The 15,858-nt window shown below is 39.6% G+C and overlaps 1 protein-coding gene across 1 annotated transcript in view; it reads right to left on the minus strand.

Annotated features, from left to right (window-relative positions):
• Positions 1-434: 434 nt before the first annotated feature.
• Positions 435-15,858, minus strand: part of LOC112150464 (solute carrier family 22 member 23) — a gene marked incomplete at its 3' end in the record, with an annotated part of 28,026 nt that continues 12,602 nt past the window's right edge. Inside the window, 6 exon segments of the mRNA XM_024278817.2 lie at positions 435-558; positions 657-689; positions 2,863-3,089; positions 3,218-3,320; positions 4,920-5,047; positions 5,290-5,476. Of these exon segments, the coding sequence (XP_024134585.1) occupies positions 435-558; positions 657-689; positions 2,863-3,089; positions 3,218-3,320; positions 4,920-5,047; positions 5,290-5,476 (802 nt within the window).

Genomic DNA, 15,858 nt, shown 5'->3' on the forward strand with positions numbered 1-15,858 from the left:
TAGTATTTTGCAGGCTGCAGCATACAATTTTGTTTAAAATCAGGAGCTAGAAATAAACAATAACAGCATTTTAGCTTTTATCACACTAATAGATTAACAAAATAATATGCAAGTACCACAAATACCCACTTGTGTTACTATTCGGTATTCTGCTAACCTAACTTCTCTGACATTTTGTTTTCCATGTTTCAATAAAAATAATGTTTTTTTATTCTTATATTTTGTATTTGTTAGATAACCAAACTCCACCTGAAGTCAAACACTCCTGAATCCTTTTAAGGTTTTCAGTGACAATTCGACCACAAGGTGTCACCGTTGTATAACCCTAAAAGGAATTGAGAGGCTAAACCTAAAACCATGTTAGAAAACCAATCAAAATGATTGAGTGTGTAAATTACAGAGGAATGGCTTCAGTCAGCTCTCTTTAGGCTCACCTGATGACGGTGGGGGTGATTTCAGCACAAAAGAAAATGCTGAGCGTGCTGACGGCATGAGAGGAGAACATCCCGATGATTGAGAAGGCCACCGAAAACTTCCTGTTCAGCGTGTCGCGCAGGACTGTGCAGAAAAGAGAATAAATGAGGGCAATAAAAGCCGATCCGAGCGACCGCTCACACGTGGATTCACTGCACGGATCAGCAGACTGTGGGGCGTACCTGTGTCGTGGCGAAGGCTGTACTTCCCAATTACTGAGGAGCATCGGAGGGCAGAAGACAAAGTTGAACGTCATTAGTAAGCACAGAGCAGCACTGATCAGTCAAAACATGGAACAAAAAGTTTTCAGGAGAAGCCAGAATAATGACTGGATACTAAAGAATCAGGTCAGGGAGGCAGAAGACTCCAGCTTTTATCGTTGCCTTGATGAAAACATAATTTCATGTGAACTCAACCACACGACTCTAACTAGATTTGAATTATCTCTAGTCTATCCGTGTGCTGGAGCTTAAGGTATTCTCTAAACCTTTTTAAGGCAGAACTTAAAAACAAAATGCACATTTTTTAAATGTAAAACATGCTGCTTAATTGTATTAAAGCTGCATCTCTAAAATAGAAAAATATACTATTGAGTAGATCATACAAATGAACACTGAGACATATCTGCCCTAAACTCTCTTTGTTTTAGATCTAACAAACCCTGGATTTGCTAATTTTGTTGGGGGGGGGGGAATCATTTATGATAGTAATCGATTATAAATAATCAAGAATCAAAGCAACTTTTGTAATTTGATATAAAAGTATTTAGTAGAACTCGTTTTTTACTTAGACATTTTTTAAGAGCTCACTCATGGCTGACCTTTCAGACCGCATAATACGACCGCCACAGACTTTCACTTAAAGTCAGTGTTTGGAAGCTTTTAGCCTTTTCAACATGTCAACAGTCAATGGGTTTTGGAGAACAGTCATGCCATGTGTAGGTCATGTCGTACCAACATTATGTATTTAGGAAAGACGACAAATGTGCGAAACAATATTTGATGCTGTATTAAAGAATGCTCATTAGCTAGCTGGGTACTATTTATTTTGTTTGACCATCCTGTTGGTCCTCAAACACTAGAGATATCACCAGCAACACCTAAATAACACCCACTCCACGACGTAGCGTAAATCTGACTACGTGGTCAACGTAAATCGGTTGGTGCTAGTACAGAGAAAACTGCTTTGCATATTGACTTTGCACAGATATGCAACACATTACAAACGTAAGTATATAGCTGCACAAAGCTGCTTTTTCCTGTGATAAAATCAGCTGATTAGTCAGTTTCCTAAGAACTTCACAACAGTAAAATACAAAGCAGTTTTTTTGCTTCAAAACTCACTGGAATTACATTAATTGCAATTGAAGAGTTGAAAGTAGTAGTTGAAAGAACGTCAACACTAGACCTAAAGCTGTGTTGTAAAAAGGTTTAAACTGATCTATTGATAGAAATGAACATTATTATGTTATTTAAGGTTCAAGTTTAGGGGGGAAAATCTCAAAAGCTTGCCTATTGTTGATGCTTTGAAAGATTTTTAAATATCAACCGAAACGCTTTTCAAGTCACCATATTTATAATTTTTATATTAAAAAGTTGGACAAGTGCATTATATTGATCTTGTCTGTACTTAAAAATGTATTTAGATGGAGGAAAGTAAGTAAAAGTTCTGAATATTTGTATAGTTATTTAGTTATAGTTATATATATAGTTAATATTTGAATAGTTGTGTTGGAGCGGGTGAGCTGGGGTTATACATTATTTTCGACCGCTAACAGTGAGATGCTAACTTAACGTAGGTGTTATGCTAATAATGGGAAGATTTGTTGATTGATGCGCTTTGACGTGAATTGCAGATTCATAACCTTGTATGTGTTGTTGTAAAGATTTGACATCGCGTTAATAACTCCATTTCATTGCTCTCATTATATTGCAGCCATCACAAATGCCAATAAAACAAAAAGAAATAATACGTTCAATAAATAACTTTCAAACTTTAAGGAAATTGTGCGCGTCATCACTGGAAAAACCCCCGTTTGCTCGCAGCGGAACATGTTTTGTATTTTTAGAATCATACATTTTTAAAATATATATATATATATATATATAATTATTTCATAATCAAATCGTTGCCTCCTGAATCGTAATCGAATTGTGAAGTGCCTAGAGTCCCATCCCTAGTTGAACCCTGTTGTGATTTAATGACAATAAAAATGTTCCTGAAACTGTTCTCCAAATTGGGGAGGGAGATTGCAGGAAAATAAAACATCTTATAGAATTTTTCTAAACAACAAAAAATAAAGAAAAATCTAGAATATCAAACAGTTGCATAAATATTTAGCCACATCAATCAGAGAATAACCTCCCATAAGTCTTTGCGGTAACTCACAGTTTAGCAGACCCAACTGTAGCAGTGATGCCAGAGCCGTTATGATCATGAAAGTGAGCAGCCCTCCACGCCGACCCATCAGCCCCACAGCGGGGCAAAGCGCCAGGCAGGTGGCCACAGCGATGCCAGCCATGGTGTAGTAGTCGGCGTGGCAGAGCGCCGTGGGCTGGGCCTCGGGGTCCATCATGCTGCGAGCGAAGCAGTGGTGAATCCCGTAACCTGTCAGGCTGCAACAAACAGAAATGCCACATCTTAATGCCCATCTGCACACAAGCACTTGTGTTCTTCGGGATCGATCTGTGTTTGATTAGGAATACTAGTGTGCACAGCTGGACGTGAGCAGAGAGACACTTACGAGTTGACACACAGCACTACGATGTTCTTCCACAGGTTCCTGGTGCTCATCATCCGGACTATGCAGCTCCGCTGGGGTTTCTTGTGCAACTCCTGCTCCAGTTCTGGAAGGAAACGTGAAACACACGCCGTGACATCTACTCCTTCAGATCATAATGAGAGATCGGCCACAGTGGGACTTTATTATATTATTTTTATGACAGATTAAGCACGGCTGCAGCTTTAGACTGGTGCAGGAGCTTAATGCCTCACCATTATCTCTGTGTATTACCTCTGAGAGGCACAAAAATAAAGGAGTTAAACGCCCACACAGGGGAGGGAGATGTGCTGGCAACAAGATGAGAGCCAGGCATGACACGAAAACTGCTTATTTGGGGTTTGGGTTATGCAGGAACTATTTCAGGATTCACAACAAGTAATTTGTTTTGCTGTGCCCATCTAGAAATCATGCAGCAATGAAAGCTCTTTAAAGCTCACTGATAAGAACGTGTCATTTTATAACTGACAGTTTGCAGAAACTTTAAACATTACTAACTGTATTGGTGTCATTTTGGTTAAGTTAATTGATTAATTATTGAAGCCAGATGATGTCAACGTTTCTATGGCAACCACTCTCTCCAATCAGGAGTTAGCTTGTTGTATTTAAACAATTGAAGGAAGACCACATATTTATATTGAGGCATCTAATTGGCCAGTTTATAGTTATAATATCTTGCCCTATAAAAAAGATATTGATGAAAAAAATAGGATAAGCAAGAAGATGTTTAAAAAAAAGTTAACAGAGCAAGAATTGTTATTCTGACAAATGCAATCAGTAGTAGCTTTGTATTTCTCAATTTAAGTCTATGGGATTTTAGCTTCTTGGAACCAGTGGGTACTTCCTATGGAGAACACGAGAGGGAAATGATCACTCAATCCAGTTTTCATACAGTCAATGGACTAAACCAGTGGGTCACATGACAACTCTCACCTGGCCTTTAGTTTACAGTCAGTAGCTCTAAAAAACATAAACATTGCATATTTTTACTTCCTTTGTGCAGTGCTTTAGTGGATTTAATCTACGTCGAATAGATCTAAACTTAAAAGTCCTATTTTTGTCCAATGTTTTTTATGTGTTGACCTCACAAAATTTTTTTGAAAAAAATCTTTAACTTGTGCATGCGCTGTCTAATAAACTCAAATTCATAGCAAAAACCTTTCCATGCTTAACTTGAACATGTGACTTTTACTGTTCATCATTTAGTTTGGCTGCAAGGGGAAATTGGAAAAACTACTTCAAGAGAAGAAAAGTTGCACGGTTGCTATGTATCTATGAGTTTCACGGAGCTTTATATCATGAATTATGTGAATTTCGATCAGATAATAGTTGTTCAACTGAATTACAAAGGCTTTGAAAGAGAGATACTATGAAACTAAAATGAAATATCTGTGGCTGTCTTCATGACTTCTCTGATCTTTGGGATCCAACGTGCTGATTGCAGTTTCATTTCATCATGTGGGCAGTCTGAGAACACTTAAAAGCTGCTAAGTGTCCTTGCATCTGTTTCATATTGATTTCATCACAGAGCGGTGAGTGGCTGCAGCGTAAGCACTTGCATGTATAAAATAACTTGCATTATGGTTCAAAGGAAAGTGATCAGTGGGGGGGTTGGGGGCGGGGGGCTTTTGTCTTATTTACTCTTCTTTCAGTGGTCTGTCCTCACCTGTAAGAAGTCCGCTTGGTTCTGTGGACATGTCTACCCGGTTCTTCCTTGCGATGCGCAGCATCATTTCTTTGGATCGCTTGTAGTGCTGGGTGGCCAGCAACCAGCGCAGCGACTCGGGAAAAATCCTGCATAGCAAAGGAGGGGAAAAAAAAGGATGAGAAGGACGAGGAGACAAAGGATGATTGGACCATGCTCCAAGAGGAGGAAGAAAACCAAAGAGAGAGAGGATTGTTTGCGAGTTGAACAAGAGAGTGCTTAGCACAGCTTTGCAGTGTGTACTGTACAAGCCATCGCCTGGCTCAGAGTGAGAAGAATCCACCCCACTCTTTCAATCCCACTGTAGATGTCTTCAAAGGGTGGGACTCACCACACGTAGGGCAGCATCAGAACGAAAGGGCTGATAATGACTATCTGCAGCACCTGCCAGTCATCCCGGTTTGGCCAATGGTGGCAGAGAGCAGCTACTCCTGGCATCAATAGCTGCCCGCCCACCTTCAGAAAACTGGCCACCATGGTCATGGAGAAGCGCCAGGCTGGCAAACAAAGCTCAATCCCTAAAAGGAGAAAAAAAAGGTGATTGAGTTCAGTGTAATCGGAAGATGTCTGAATTTAATAGTCATCCTAATATAAGCAGTAACATTTGATTTTTAATGGTGAAGGTAGTTTTTAATGCTCCAGAATCAGTGAGGACTTTAATGATCCCTTGAGACTGCCCCGGTTTATCATCGCCCCCCTCTTTAGGAACTTTGAACGGACTCGAGGCTTTTAAGACAGTTCAGCTGCTCTGTTTCCCATCTCCTCCCCTTACTGTCTGTAACATGGTACAGTCCAGATGGCCTGGCCCATATGGCGAGGCGTTCTTGAAGGTGACTGTTGTAGGTGGTGGGGAGGTGCGTGCATAGTTAACTGTACAGTGCATCCGTTTTTTTGTAAGGAAGAGAAGTTCAGATGCAGGAAAGGGAAAAGTAGAGAGGAATACAAATTAGTTTTGCCTAATCCATTCACGAGAGAAATCGCAGGAGGAATGACAAGAAAAAAGCAGACAGAGCAACTCCTTACAGAAAAAGAAAAGTCATATTTTGTGGAGATGACTGAAATAAATAAATAAATGAAGATAGAGAACAGTGCAGGGGAGCTGGGACGTAACCCCCTAGCTCCCACTTCTCTTCTGGTCCAGACTCCAGAAAGCCTCTCTGTGGGTACCGAAGCCCAGGAAGGAAATTAAAGTGACCTGTGTTCTTAACCTGACCATCTGTTTCTTTATCTTTCAACCACAAACACGGGGATAAGGCAGAATTTACTACAAGAACGTTCATGAATGTATACCTGTGACGAGTCTGAGATAGTTGAAGCCAAAAAAAGAAGTTATTCCAACTTTGAATTAAATTTTGATCCTCAGTTCATGGCATCATTTCCATAGAAAATCACAAACACTGCATGTATCTTCCACCAAATATACATTTATGATTAATCTTATAAAAGATCATTTACATGTCAATTTAAATGTTATTTGTCACACACATATATATGTACTGTACAGTACATGTAGTGAAATATGTTGCACAACTCTCCCAACAGAATACGAGGCCTAAGAGCAGTAAGTATATAAAAAGTAAATAAGTATAAAAAGACATTGCAATAAAATATATGATTTTATTGCCATTTATGTTTTATATATAATAGATGTGATCAAATGTATTTGCACCTAAAAGAAGATTTTGACTCTTTAGTGTGTTATTTTTACATTATACAGTCAAAAATCACGGCTTACATTTTTTTTTAGAAATGGTGCTTGATGAAATTGAACCTTTATTTAAATTATAAAGCATTCAGAATGATAACAACCCCAAGAAATTCTTGTCAGATTCCTCAGGTCCAGAGTAAAATGTTATGTAGCCTACTATGTTCTTTGTATAAAGGTTGAAAACAAAGCGCAATGAACTTAATCTATGAAACGACGTAACACTAATATATGTTTCTGTTACTAGTTATTCCAGGGAAGCTTTTAGAGAAGCTGGCTTTTTCAAAAACTCACTTTTTTTGGTACCATAATGTTACCAAGAACCTTTAAAGCATGGAGGTGGAGTTTTGATAATGTGAGCTTCAACCCAGTTTAATAATTGGAAACTTTTGCGACCAATGAAATGGGGAATTTTGAGTTGAACAAAAACGGGGTCATTCAACAGGAAAGTAATCATGCTTCAGGCTTTTTCTTTCACAGCTCTATTCTGATATATGAAAGACTTTATTTCAAACGACAATTATCTATTTCTGTTCCATGATCAATTTTCAAACAGTTGGCCCTTCTTTGAATTAAAAGGGTGCCATCTGTACGTCATTGTCAACTCTCAGAACGTGTGTTCAATGGCTGTGTGTTTTGTATATAGAGCCCACAAACGACTTTAAAAAGTGTGTAGCAACCATTGACATGTATAGAGATGGACTGCAAGGCTGTGGCACCACCACTAGAAAATGCCTGACCTCAGGTTCCAACCAAATGAAGTCAGTAGCCATTTATCCGCAGTACGGATTTTTACATTTTGAGACTAGACAAGGTTAGAAAGCAGTAGGGATGTAATGATTTGGTCAAGCCATTCACAGTTTTAAAGTCACGATTTCTCCCATTTTTTTCCCTTTTTTTGTCAACACAATGAATTAAAGGTATATAAATGTTTTCTTTTTGCCCCTTACATCAAACTGTCTGTTTTCCTACTAACAGAAAAAGAATTAATGCAAAAAATTGTGCATAATATTGGAATGATCACAAATCCTTTCATACTTTGTTCATTTTGGGCTCCAGCCAGCAAGGCCTAGGATGCGATGAAAATGTAACCTCGCAGGGTGAAGAACAAATCTCGGTTTTGCTTGAATTTGTGTTAATTGTTGCGAGGGACCTGGAGGGACTGACTTATGTGAAACTTTTAAATCTGAAGGAGCTGCAGGAATTTCCCAGCGGCGGAGTGCAGATGAACAGCATGCACCCAGTTCGTGGCACACACACAGGCGCGCACACACTCACATCACGCCTGCATAGAAAAATGTAATCTGCTCTGCATTTTCCTGAATTTAAGCACAGGCTGAGACAAACCAATTTTAAAATTTTCTGTATCGATAAATATGTTTGAATTGTTTTTTACAGATCCATGAAGAATCGTTGTATCATTAATAAGCAGTGATTGATTCTCAAAATCGGCCTGTGAGTTTGTTAGAACACCGCTTCCACTGAGAATCTGTCAAGCAAACACTTCGAATGTCTGAGGTGGAGGCCAGCGGGCACCACATGCTCTTACTGAGGCATCTGATTGGCCAGTTTACAACTCAAATAACTTGCGTTAAAGAAAATATATTATTAAATAAAGTAGGTTTAGCAAGAACATGGCAAAAAGAGACAGCAGAGCAAGAATGGTTATTCTGACAAACAGAATGACTGAGTACTAGCTGTTTATTTTTCAATAGAAGTATATGGGATTTTGGCTTTCTGGGACCAGCGGGTACTTCCTATTTGTAACGTGAGAGGAGAGGGGATAACGTGTCCAGTTCTCTCTATAGACTGTCTATGGTAGCAACCCATGAATGTCAGAGTTTTTAAAGTTTGTTTACGCATGTTAATTAGACTTTTCATTGGAAGTGGTTGCTTGGTGTGAATGTAGTTTTAGAGAAATCAGATGAGTGTAAACCAAAAAGCCCTGAGCGAAAAGTTCTTCAAAGATTCCCATGGTAAAACAAAAAAATTACTTGCGCACTGTTTATTCATGACAGTAAAAAAACTCAACATTTCCGAAGAAAGTAGTTCCTCTGAGTCAAAACTATGCAACAATAAACATCTTCAGAAGCCTCAAGATAGAGGAAAACAGAAGTACCTCAGTCAAAGCAATGAATCCCAAAGCAACAAAACAAAAGCCCCTCCCAGGCTCCCCGGGGAGGCGTCTGATCCCACTGACTTTAACAAACACGCACTGGCAAAGAGCTTTTGTTCCAGCTGTGGGAGAATGGATCTTCTTGTGCCGATTATCTCACTCCCCCCTCCCCTGTGAGCTGATCTTCCCTTGCTCCCCCCCTTTCTCCCCTCTCTCTGAAGTGGCTCTGACTCTCTGTAAAAAGTACCCCCCACACCACCACCTCCACCCACCCTCCTCATCCTCCTCTTCCTGCTGCTCTCAACAATCAGCTTCCCTGACTTCATTTCAGACGTGAGCGGCAGCAAAGGCTGAATAAAAACAAAATAAAATGAGGAAGAACAAGAAGCAGATGATTTAATGATCACACTCATCTTTGATGACAAATCGCTGTCAGTTCCATCACACACACACACACACACATTGTGTTGCCCTCGCTAACCTTGCCTGAAGCATGAGATCAGAGTGGAGAGACTTCTGGCTTGCTAACAGCACAGGCTCGCAGTCAGATCCCCCGTCTGTGCTGGCATGCTCGATGAAGCCTACAACTCTGACACAGAGCGAAAACCCACTTTGATTCAACACTAATCTATAGGTCGGTATGAGAAAAATTAAGTGACGTGGCATTTATCATTACCCCCTCATTTGTCACCTTAAAGCAGCTCCTGGTGGTTCACAGTGATGTTTATTGGCATGTTAGTGCCAGAAAAGGATGTAGAGAGGGCAGACGTGTAGTGTCATGGTGCCTGTTAGCAAGAAACTCCCAGAATTATCTATTTCTGTTTCCTTTTGGTTTTAAAGATTAACCAAATATGCTAAATTTGATAAGAAAATGGGAAGTGCACGATAAGAACAACAAAAAAACAAAAACATTTGAAAGACAAAAGGAAGATAAACAAACTGGATTGACAGACTGGAGACCCATCCAGTGTGCACTCCGCCTTCGACAAACAGTAGCTGGGATAGGCTTCAGCTACTCCATGACCTCCAAAGTGATTAAATGGATGGATGGATGGGATTACACTAGTCTGTTACTTTCTTCCACATTCTTCTAAACTAAGACAATAAACCCTCACAGATGAATTGCTTTCAGCAAGAAAGAAAATGTCTACAATCAGACTAGGGACTATCGGTTGTTCTCCATAACCCTGCTGGCACACCTTCCCTTGAGGAAGCAGAGGTAGAAGACTAGGGTTGAGCTGTCCATCACCCAAGTTGAGGTCACTGAGGTAGTCAAAGAACTCCTCGGTGGCAAGGCTCCAGGGGTAGATGAGGTTCGCTCCGAGTACCTCAGGTCTCCATAATTAACTGGTCCGTACCGTACTACTCCTTCACAGATCGGACCGTACCGGACTGCTCGGTGGAAACGAGGTACAGTATGATCCAGTTAATTATAGTAAACGTTTCCACTCGGTTGAGCCTCGCTCCCACTGAGCTATTTGTTTTCACAGTACATGCATAGTGTCGATCGCAAGCTTGTCATTGCATCACAACAATGGACATCATCTAGCAGGTCGTCTTTTTCTTGCTTTACTTTACTGTACATCATATATAACAAGAATTCATTGTTGTTTGAAAGAAGATTTCGGGCAGCTTAGAAGAATACCACCGTAAAGAGGAAAACGATTAGCCAATCAGTAGGTGGCTACAGTAGCTCCGCCCCAACCGACCCATTCCCTTTTTCTATGGACCTACAGACGATAGGGACCCTCAAGAAATACAGGTCGGTACTGTTCAACCCTTGTGCTCTCTTATGGGGTCCAGATGACCCCACCCTTACATTGGTACATTAGGTGTTAGCCCTTCCATGACAAAGGTGGACAAGGTGGACAAGACTTCATGTCTGTCATTGGACATCAGTAAAGATCAACAATCATTGAAAAAAAAAGTTCAGCGCACTGTCTTGTGGGGTCCAGATGACCCCATTTTTAATGTAAACAAGCCTAGGAGAGTGGAAGGGTTATGGGTTCATTTTACAATGGAAGCTCTCAAAATAGTGTTCCCAAGCAGACCGTACTGGACCGCTCAGTAGAAATGAGGCTTTTAGTTTTTTCCTGAAAAAACGCTTGAAACCAAATCAAACTAAATAAAGGTGTGAATATTGTCAGCATTCTTGCTCATTTTGAATTGAGCCCACAGAGATTACCTTAATCTTACACTGGCTAATCCACACCACTGTTTCCTCTGATGGTTTGATTACTTTAGCAAGTGTGAGGTCTCGCCTGAACACTGTCATCTCCAGTCAACTTGAAACTGTGGGTTTTTCTTCACTTGTGCAGGAACTCTGGTGCAGTTCCCTGGAGTATGAGAGCAAAAAAATGACTTCCAGATAAACATAGTGTAGTAAGAGGAGGCAGGAGGTCATTATATGATGATCAAAGGGTTTGGGTTAGCTAGTTTTCATGCTTTTTCCCCCTTCCATGGAAGAGCTTGTTTTAGGCTTCCATCCATCCCTCCATCTATTTTTCAAACCCATTGAATTCCTTTAATTCAATTCAATTTTATTTATATAGCCCAAAATCACAAAAACAATTGCCTCATTGGGCTTCATTTAGGAGTCATGGAGTTGCTACAGCCTATCTTGGCTACTATTTGGGGAAGGTCTGTTACAATGACACACACACATTCCCACCTAGGGACAATTTAGAATCTTCAATTATCCTATGAAGCATGTTTTTGAAAACTCATGCATGCATGCGGAGAACATGCAAACTCCACACAGAGGGTCTTCTTGCTGTGAGGTGAGAATGCTAACCCCTACACCACTGTGCAACCCCTGTTCAGGGCTTCACCATCCCTAAATGATCTTTGGTTTGCCCCTGGGTGTCATGTGTGAAGTCAAACAGAGTTCACGGGAACTGTTCATGTGTGAAAAGGACCTAAATCGTCAGCTAGAAGCAAATAGTCAAAACTCATTTATTATTTTTAATAAAATAGCAGTTAATCCACAGCAAAACTTTAAAGCTTAATTAAATTTTTGTATAAAATTGTAAATTTTAACTGTATCTTCTGGTCAGAAGAAATGTGTCTAATCAACAAGAATATACAGATTTATGTACTCTGTTCTTGCTGCTTCGTTTTCACTAATAGAGTTTGTGACGAGTGCATGTGAAGTAATTTCTCCTTCAGCGAGGAGGAAATCAAAGATGAAGGTTGTGCAGGAAGCTCCTAACAGCGCTTAAAAAGGGCGGCCCTCGGGCAGGTGCTACATCACACAAAAGTGATTCATTTGTGCTGTAATGGCACCATTACTGCACATGAACACAACACACATGAGAGGGAAAACTAAAGCCGACTGCTTCAGTGGAGGTCGTTACGTGGCGCGTGCTGCAGAAAGATAAGTGAGATTTTAAGCGAGCACTGCAAAAAAAACCTGAGCTCTGGAGGTAATGAAATGGTTTAGATAGGGGAGAAGGAAGAGGGGATGGACGGAGTATAAGGAGGAAAAGAGCTGGAGAGATGCTGCATTTATAGCAACAGAGGAGGAGGCGCTTATCGTATGTTCTATAGAAGTTCCTTTCATCTATAATACAGTACGTGCTTCTTTTTTTTTCTTTTTTGAATTACTATATCAACCCTTCTCCTGTTTACCACTCTGCTTTATGGTGCCCCTGTGGTGTTTCAGGGTCTGTTCTCAGCAGTACACTTCTGCCTTAACAGGCTGGGTTTTGTGCTGCAGCTCATTGAGCTGGAAGCTGAATTTGGGGTTAAACTGCAGTTTTTTTGTCTCTTTTAATTGAGTAGATTTACATCTACTAAGGGTGTAAACGTTCCGCCACAACAGCATGCAATTAGGAAAAGCGACAACACAAGCAAATCACAGCAACCTAAAGAGAGGACTGATGCCAGTCCTGCAGAAAATGCCACAGCATTAAAAGCTAAACCTGCAAACATATTTTAGTTATAACAACATAAACCTGCTAAATTTATATTTTTTTACCGTGTAAATGTAACCAACATAATGCATCAAAACCTTCTTGCCTTTGTTTGATCATTGTTTTAATAATTTTCAAGTATTTTTGTGGTAAATAAACATCAGTTTCATGATTGTATTTCAGATTTTTCAACTGGATTTATTTGATTAGCGACCAATGGTAAAAGATTTTCACAAATACTTCATTACGTTTGGTTTTCTGAGCAGCTCAAACCATGTGGACGATGTGTCACACAGTAACAAGAGTTGCTTGTTGTGTTGAAGTAAACCGAGGAAAACCCAGTGAGCACATCTAATGTTTTTAGGATCCATTTAATCGATTATCTAATTTGTATTGTTTGTTTGCTTCTCTTTGGATCACTTCTTGTTTCTGTCCCCCCTACCGGGCTGTTTGCATGTACACCAACCAAAGTTCACTTGCAAGAGTCGGGATTATTTGTTTGGGCAGACCAGAGTTTGGGTGACCTTTCACACCTGGAAGAAATCAGACTATCTTAAAACACATCTCATTGTGGACCAAATAGTCCTGAAAGCCCCAATAAAGCTAGATTGTCTGTGCTTCTAATATCTGATCTTTTTCTGAACACATCCATTAAAGCATTCTAGAACCAAAGATTTGCCTGTCAACCCAAAAAAACTTGTGAGTAGTTTGATTTCAAATGTAAAATTAACCACAGATATTCATTCTAACCAAAGAGGCAACAAAAAACACTTGTTGGGGGCATCCTTGTAAATGCTAACTAATAGCTTTGATGTTTGCCCAAAAGACAATCAGGCAAATGACTTCTCATTACAGCTTTAAACTAAACCAATTCTCTAATGAACCTTTAAGGAAAAATAAATTGAAACATTTAAGAAGGGGACAAAAACTTTGTGGCAGCAAAGAAGATGTCAGGCAAGCTGACAGTCAGTTTTTCAGCCCAAAAATCATCTAAAAACCACCAGACCCCACAAATAATCCCAAATCAGTGATTAACTAGCTGCAATTAATCATCCAGTACTTCTGTTTTCCATCGAAAGTCTAACTTTGAGACATTTTGTTAAATGAGATATAATCTGCCATTTTTGCAGTCAGAGCAAAACATAAAATAACAGACTCCTGTAACTTTATTATCAACCACCAAAGAGTAACAAAAAAAGGCAAATACCAGGATTTTGGTTTGACTTAGATCTATTATTATGAACAAATAGGTGAGGTAAAATCTAACCAAAATCACCTTATGAAGAGTGTTTGGATTTTTAAAAACCTATTATTGTGAGTGTTCATTTTTTAAGTCTTAAACAATATCAATAAACATCATCTGAGACTACTCCAGATGGAGGAAGTGGCCGGGGAGAAGGAAATCTGGGCATTAGACTGCTGCCCCCGACCTGTTCCGGATGAGCGGACGGACTGACAGACTACCACAAAAAGTATTTGGTGATTTCCTAGTTTTCCTAATTTTGTGCAACAACAACTACATGCCTTTAGGTAATTCACTGGCTCACTGCCTCCCCTTTACTGCACGTCCCTGGTTGAAATGTATTTTAATAAGGAAGCAAAAACTGCCAAACCGACCCCAAACTATGTCCATCTGCCCAAATCAATTTTTGCCCTCAAATTTAAAATCACAACCAGCCAATCTGGCAGCACTCCTAGCTGAAGTGATTTTGTACCAGTGAGATTCGAAGGATGCAGCTGGGAGTTATTTTATGACCCAAATCAATGTAGGAGTTTAACTATCCAGAACCACCGAGTACAGCGAGCATGTCATTATGAAAAAAGGGCAAATGTAAACAGATGTAAAGATGTCTGAGTCCCCCTGTGCTTAAAGTGCCTGCCATTTCTTTAGACAAATTATGTAATACAAATCTCCACCATCCTGTAGCAGGAAAATTACTTTGGGAAGGACAGCAGTTTGATTAAATGGCGTTTTTCAGTGTGCACTGACTGCCTTGCATCTTTAACCCTATCACAATTCTGCAGTACAACAGCATACAATAAAAGGATAATGATGTCATAATGATTCCATTCACTCCCTGTGATGGATGCATGTTCTGCTGTATAACAGTGATCTGAAGTTGACTCCTGGCATTCCTCCGCCTTCTCGCTCAAGTGTAGCTGCAGGACTTTAGCCTCTGACATTTCGAGGAACATTTTTTCCTGTGTGCTGACATGCTCTCACTGTAGGAACACACATCTCAAACACCTCACTCCAACACTTCATTTTTGCACTTCAAGAGCCTGCATCAAACTCATTTTTGCACGGGAGCAGACTAGCAGAAACAGTGGCACGCACTATAAACTCTGAGTGAACAAGAAAGTGTATCTGATAACATTTTTGTCTCATTTCTTTAGTGTTTATAAACACAAACATCTCAAGGAATTATTCAGTTTGTAAAGGAAGCTTTCAAAATTAACTTAAAACTACAATTTTTCCCTCATTAGTGCATGTTTGTTTTAATGCGTAAAAATGTGTGTGAATATATATTTATATATATATATATATTTTTTTTAACTTGAAGTTTGTGTTGAAATTTTACCTGAACCGTAAAGTGGACCAAACAAGTCAACGGTGGTCCTCTTGAGAACAAAAGTCTGTCCACACCTGCAAATGGACTTTGTTGGATCTTTTTTGTTTTTATTTTTTTAGTTTTACACCAAATATCCAATCATGATCAGATTTCCCAGGATTTTTAAAGTGATCTTGTAAACTGGATAATCCAACAGTCTTCATCCGATAACAGCCGTAATCCAACGAGTAGATTTTTTTTTTTTCAAAAAAGCCAATACTTTCCGGCAGGTGTTCGCCTTTATCCGATAAATTTCATTTTACGTCCGCATTTGTGTAAACAAAACACATGAAAGGCAAGTCGCATGAGACCTCAAAGTAGTGTAACCATGGCGACCCTGTTTCTTTTTCACTGAGTATCGATGAAGATCAAAACAAACGTGTTGATTTCGCCGACATAATAGCACCCACATTAGTAAAGCTAACACTACAACTGTCATATAGTTATACCAAATTGGAAACAGCGTATACCGTGGTCCCTAGATATATAGCGGTTCACCTTTCGCAGTCTCTGTGTTGTGAAGATATTTTCAGTGCAATTTTGCATACTTTGA

Source organism: Oryzias melastigma, linkage group LG4, assembly GCF_002922805.2.
Source record: "Oryzias melastigma strain HK-1 linkage group LG4, ASM292280v2, whole genome shotgun sequence".
NCBI lineage: Eukaryota > Metazoa > Chordata > Actinopteri > Beloniformes > Adrianichthyidae > Oryzias > Oryzias melastigma.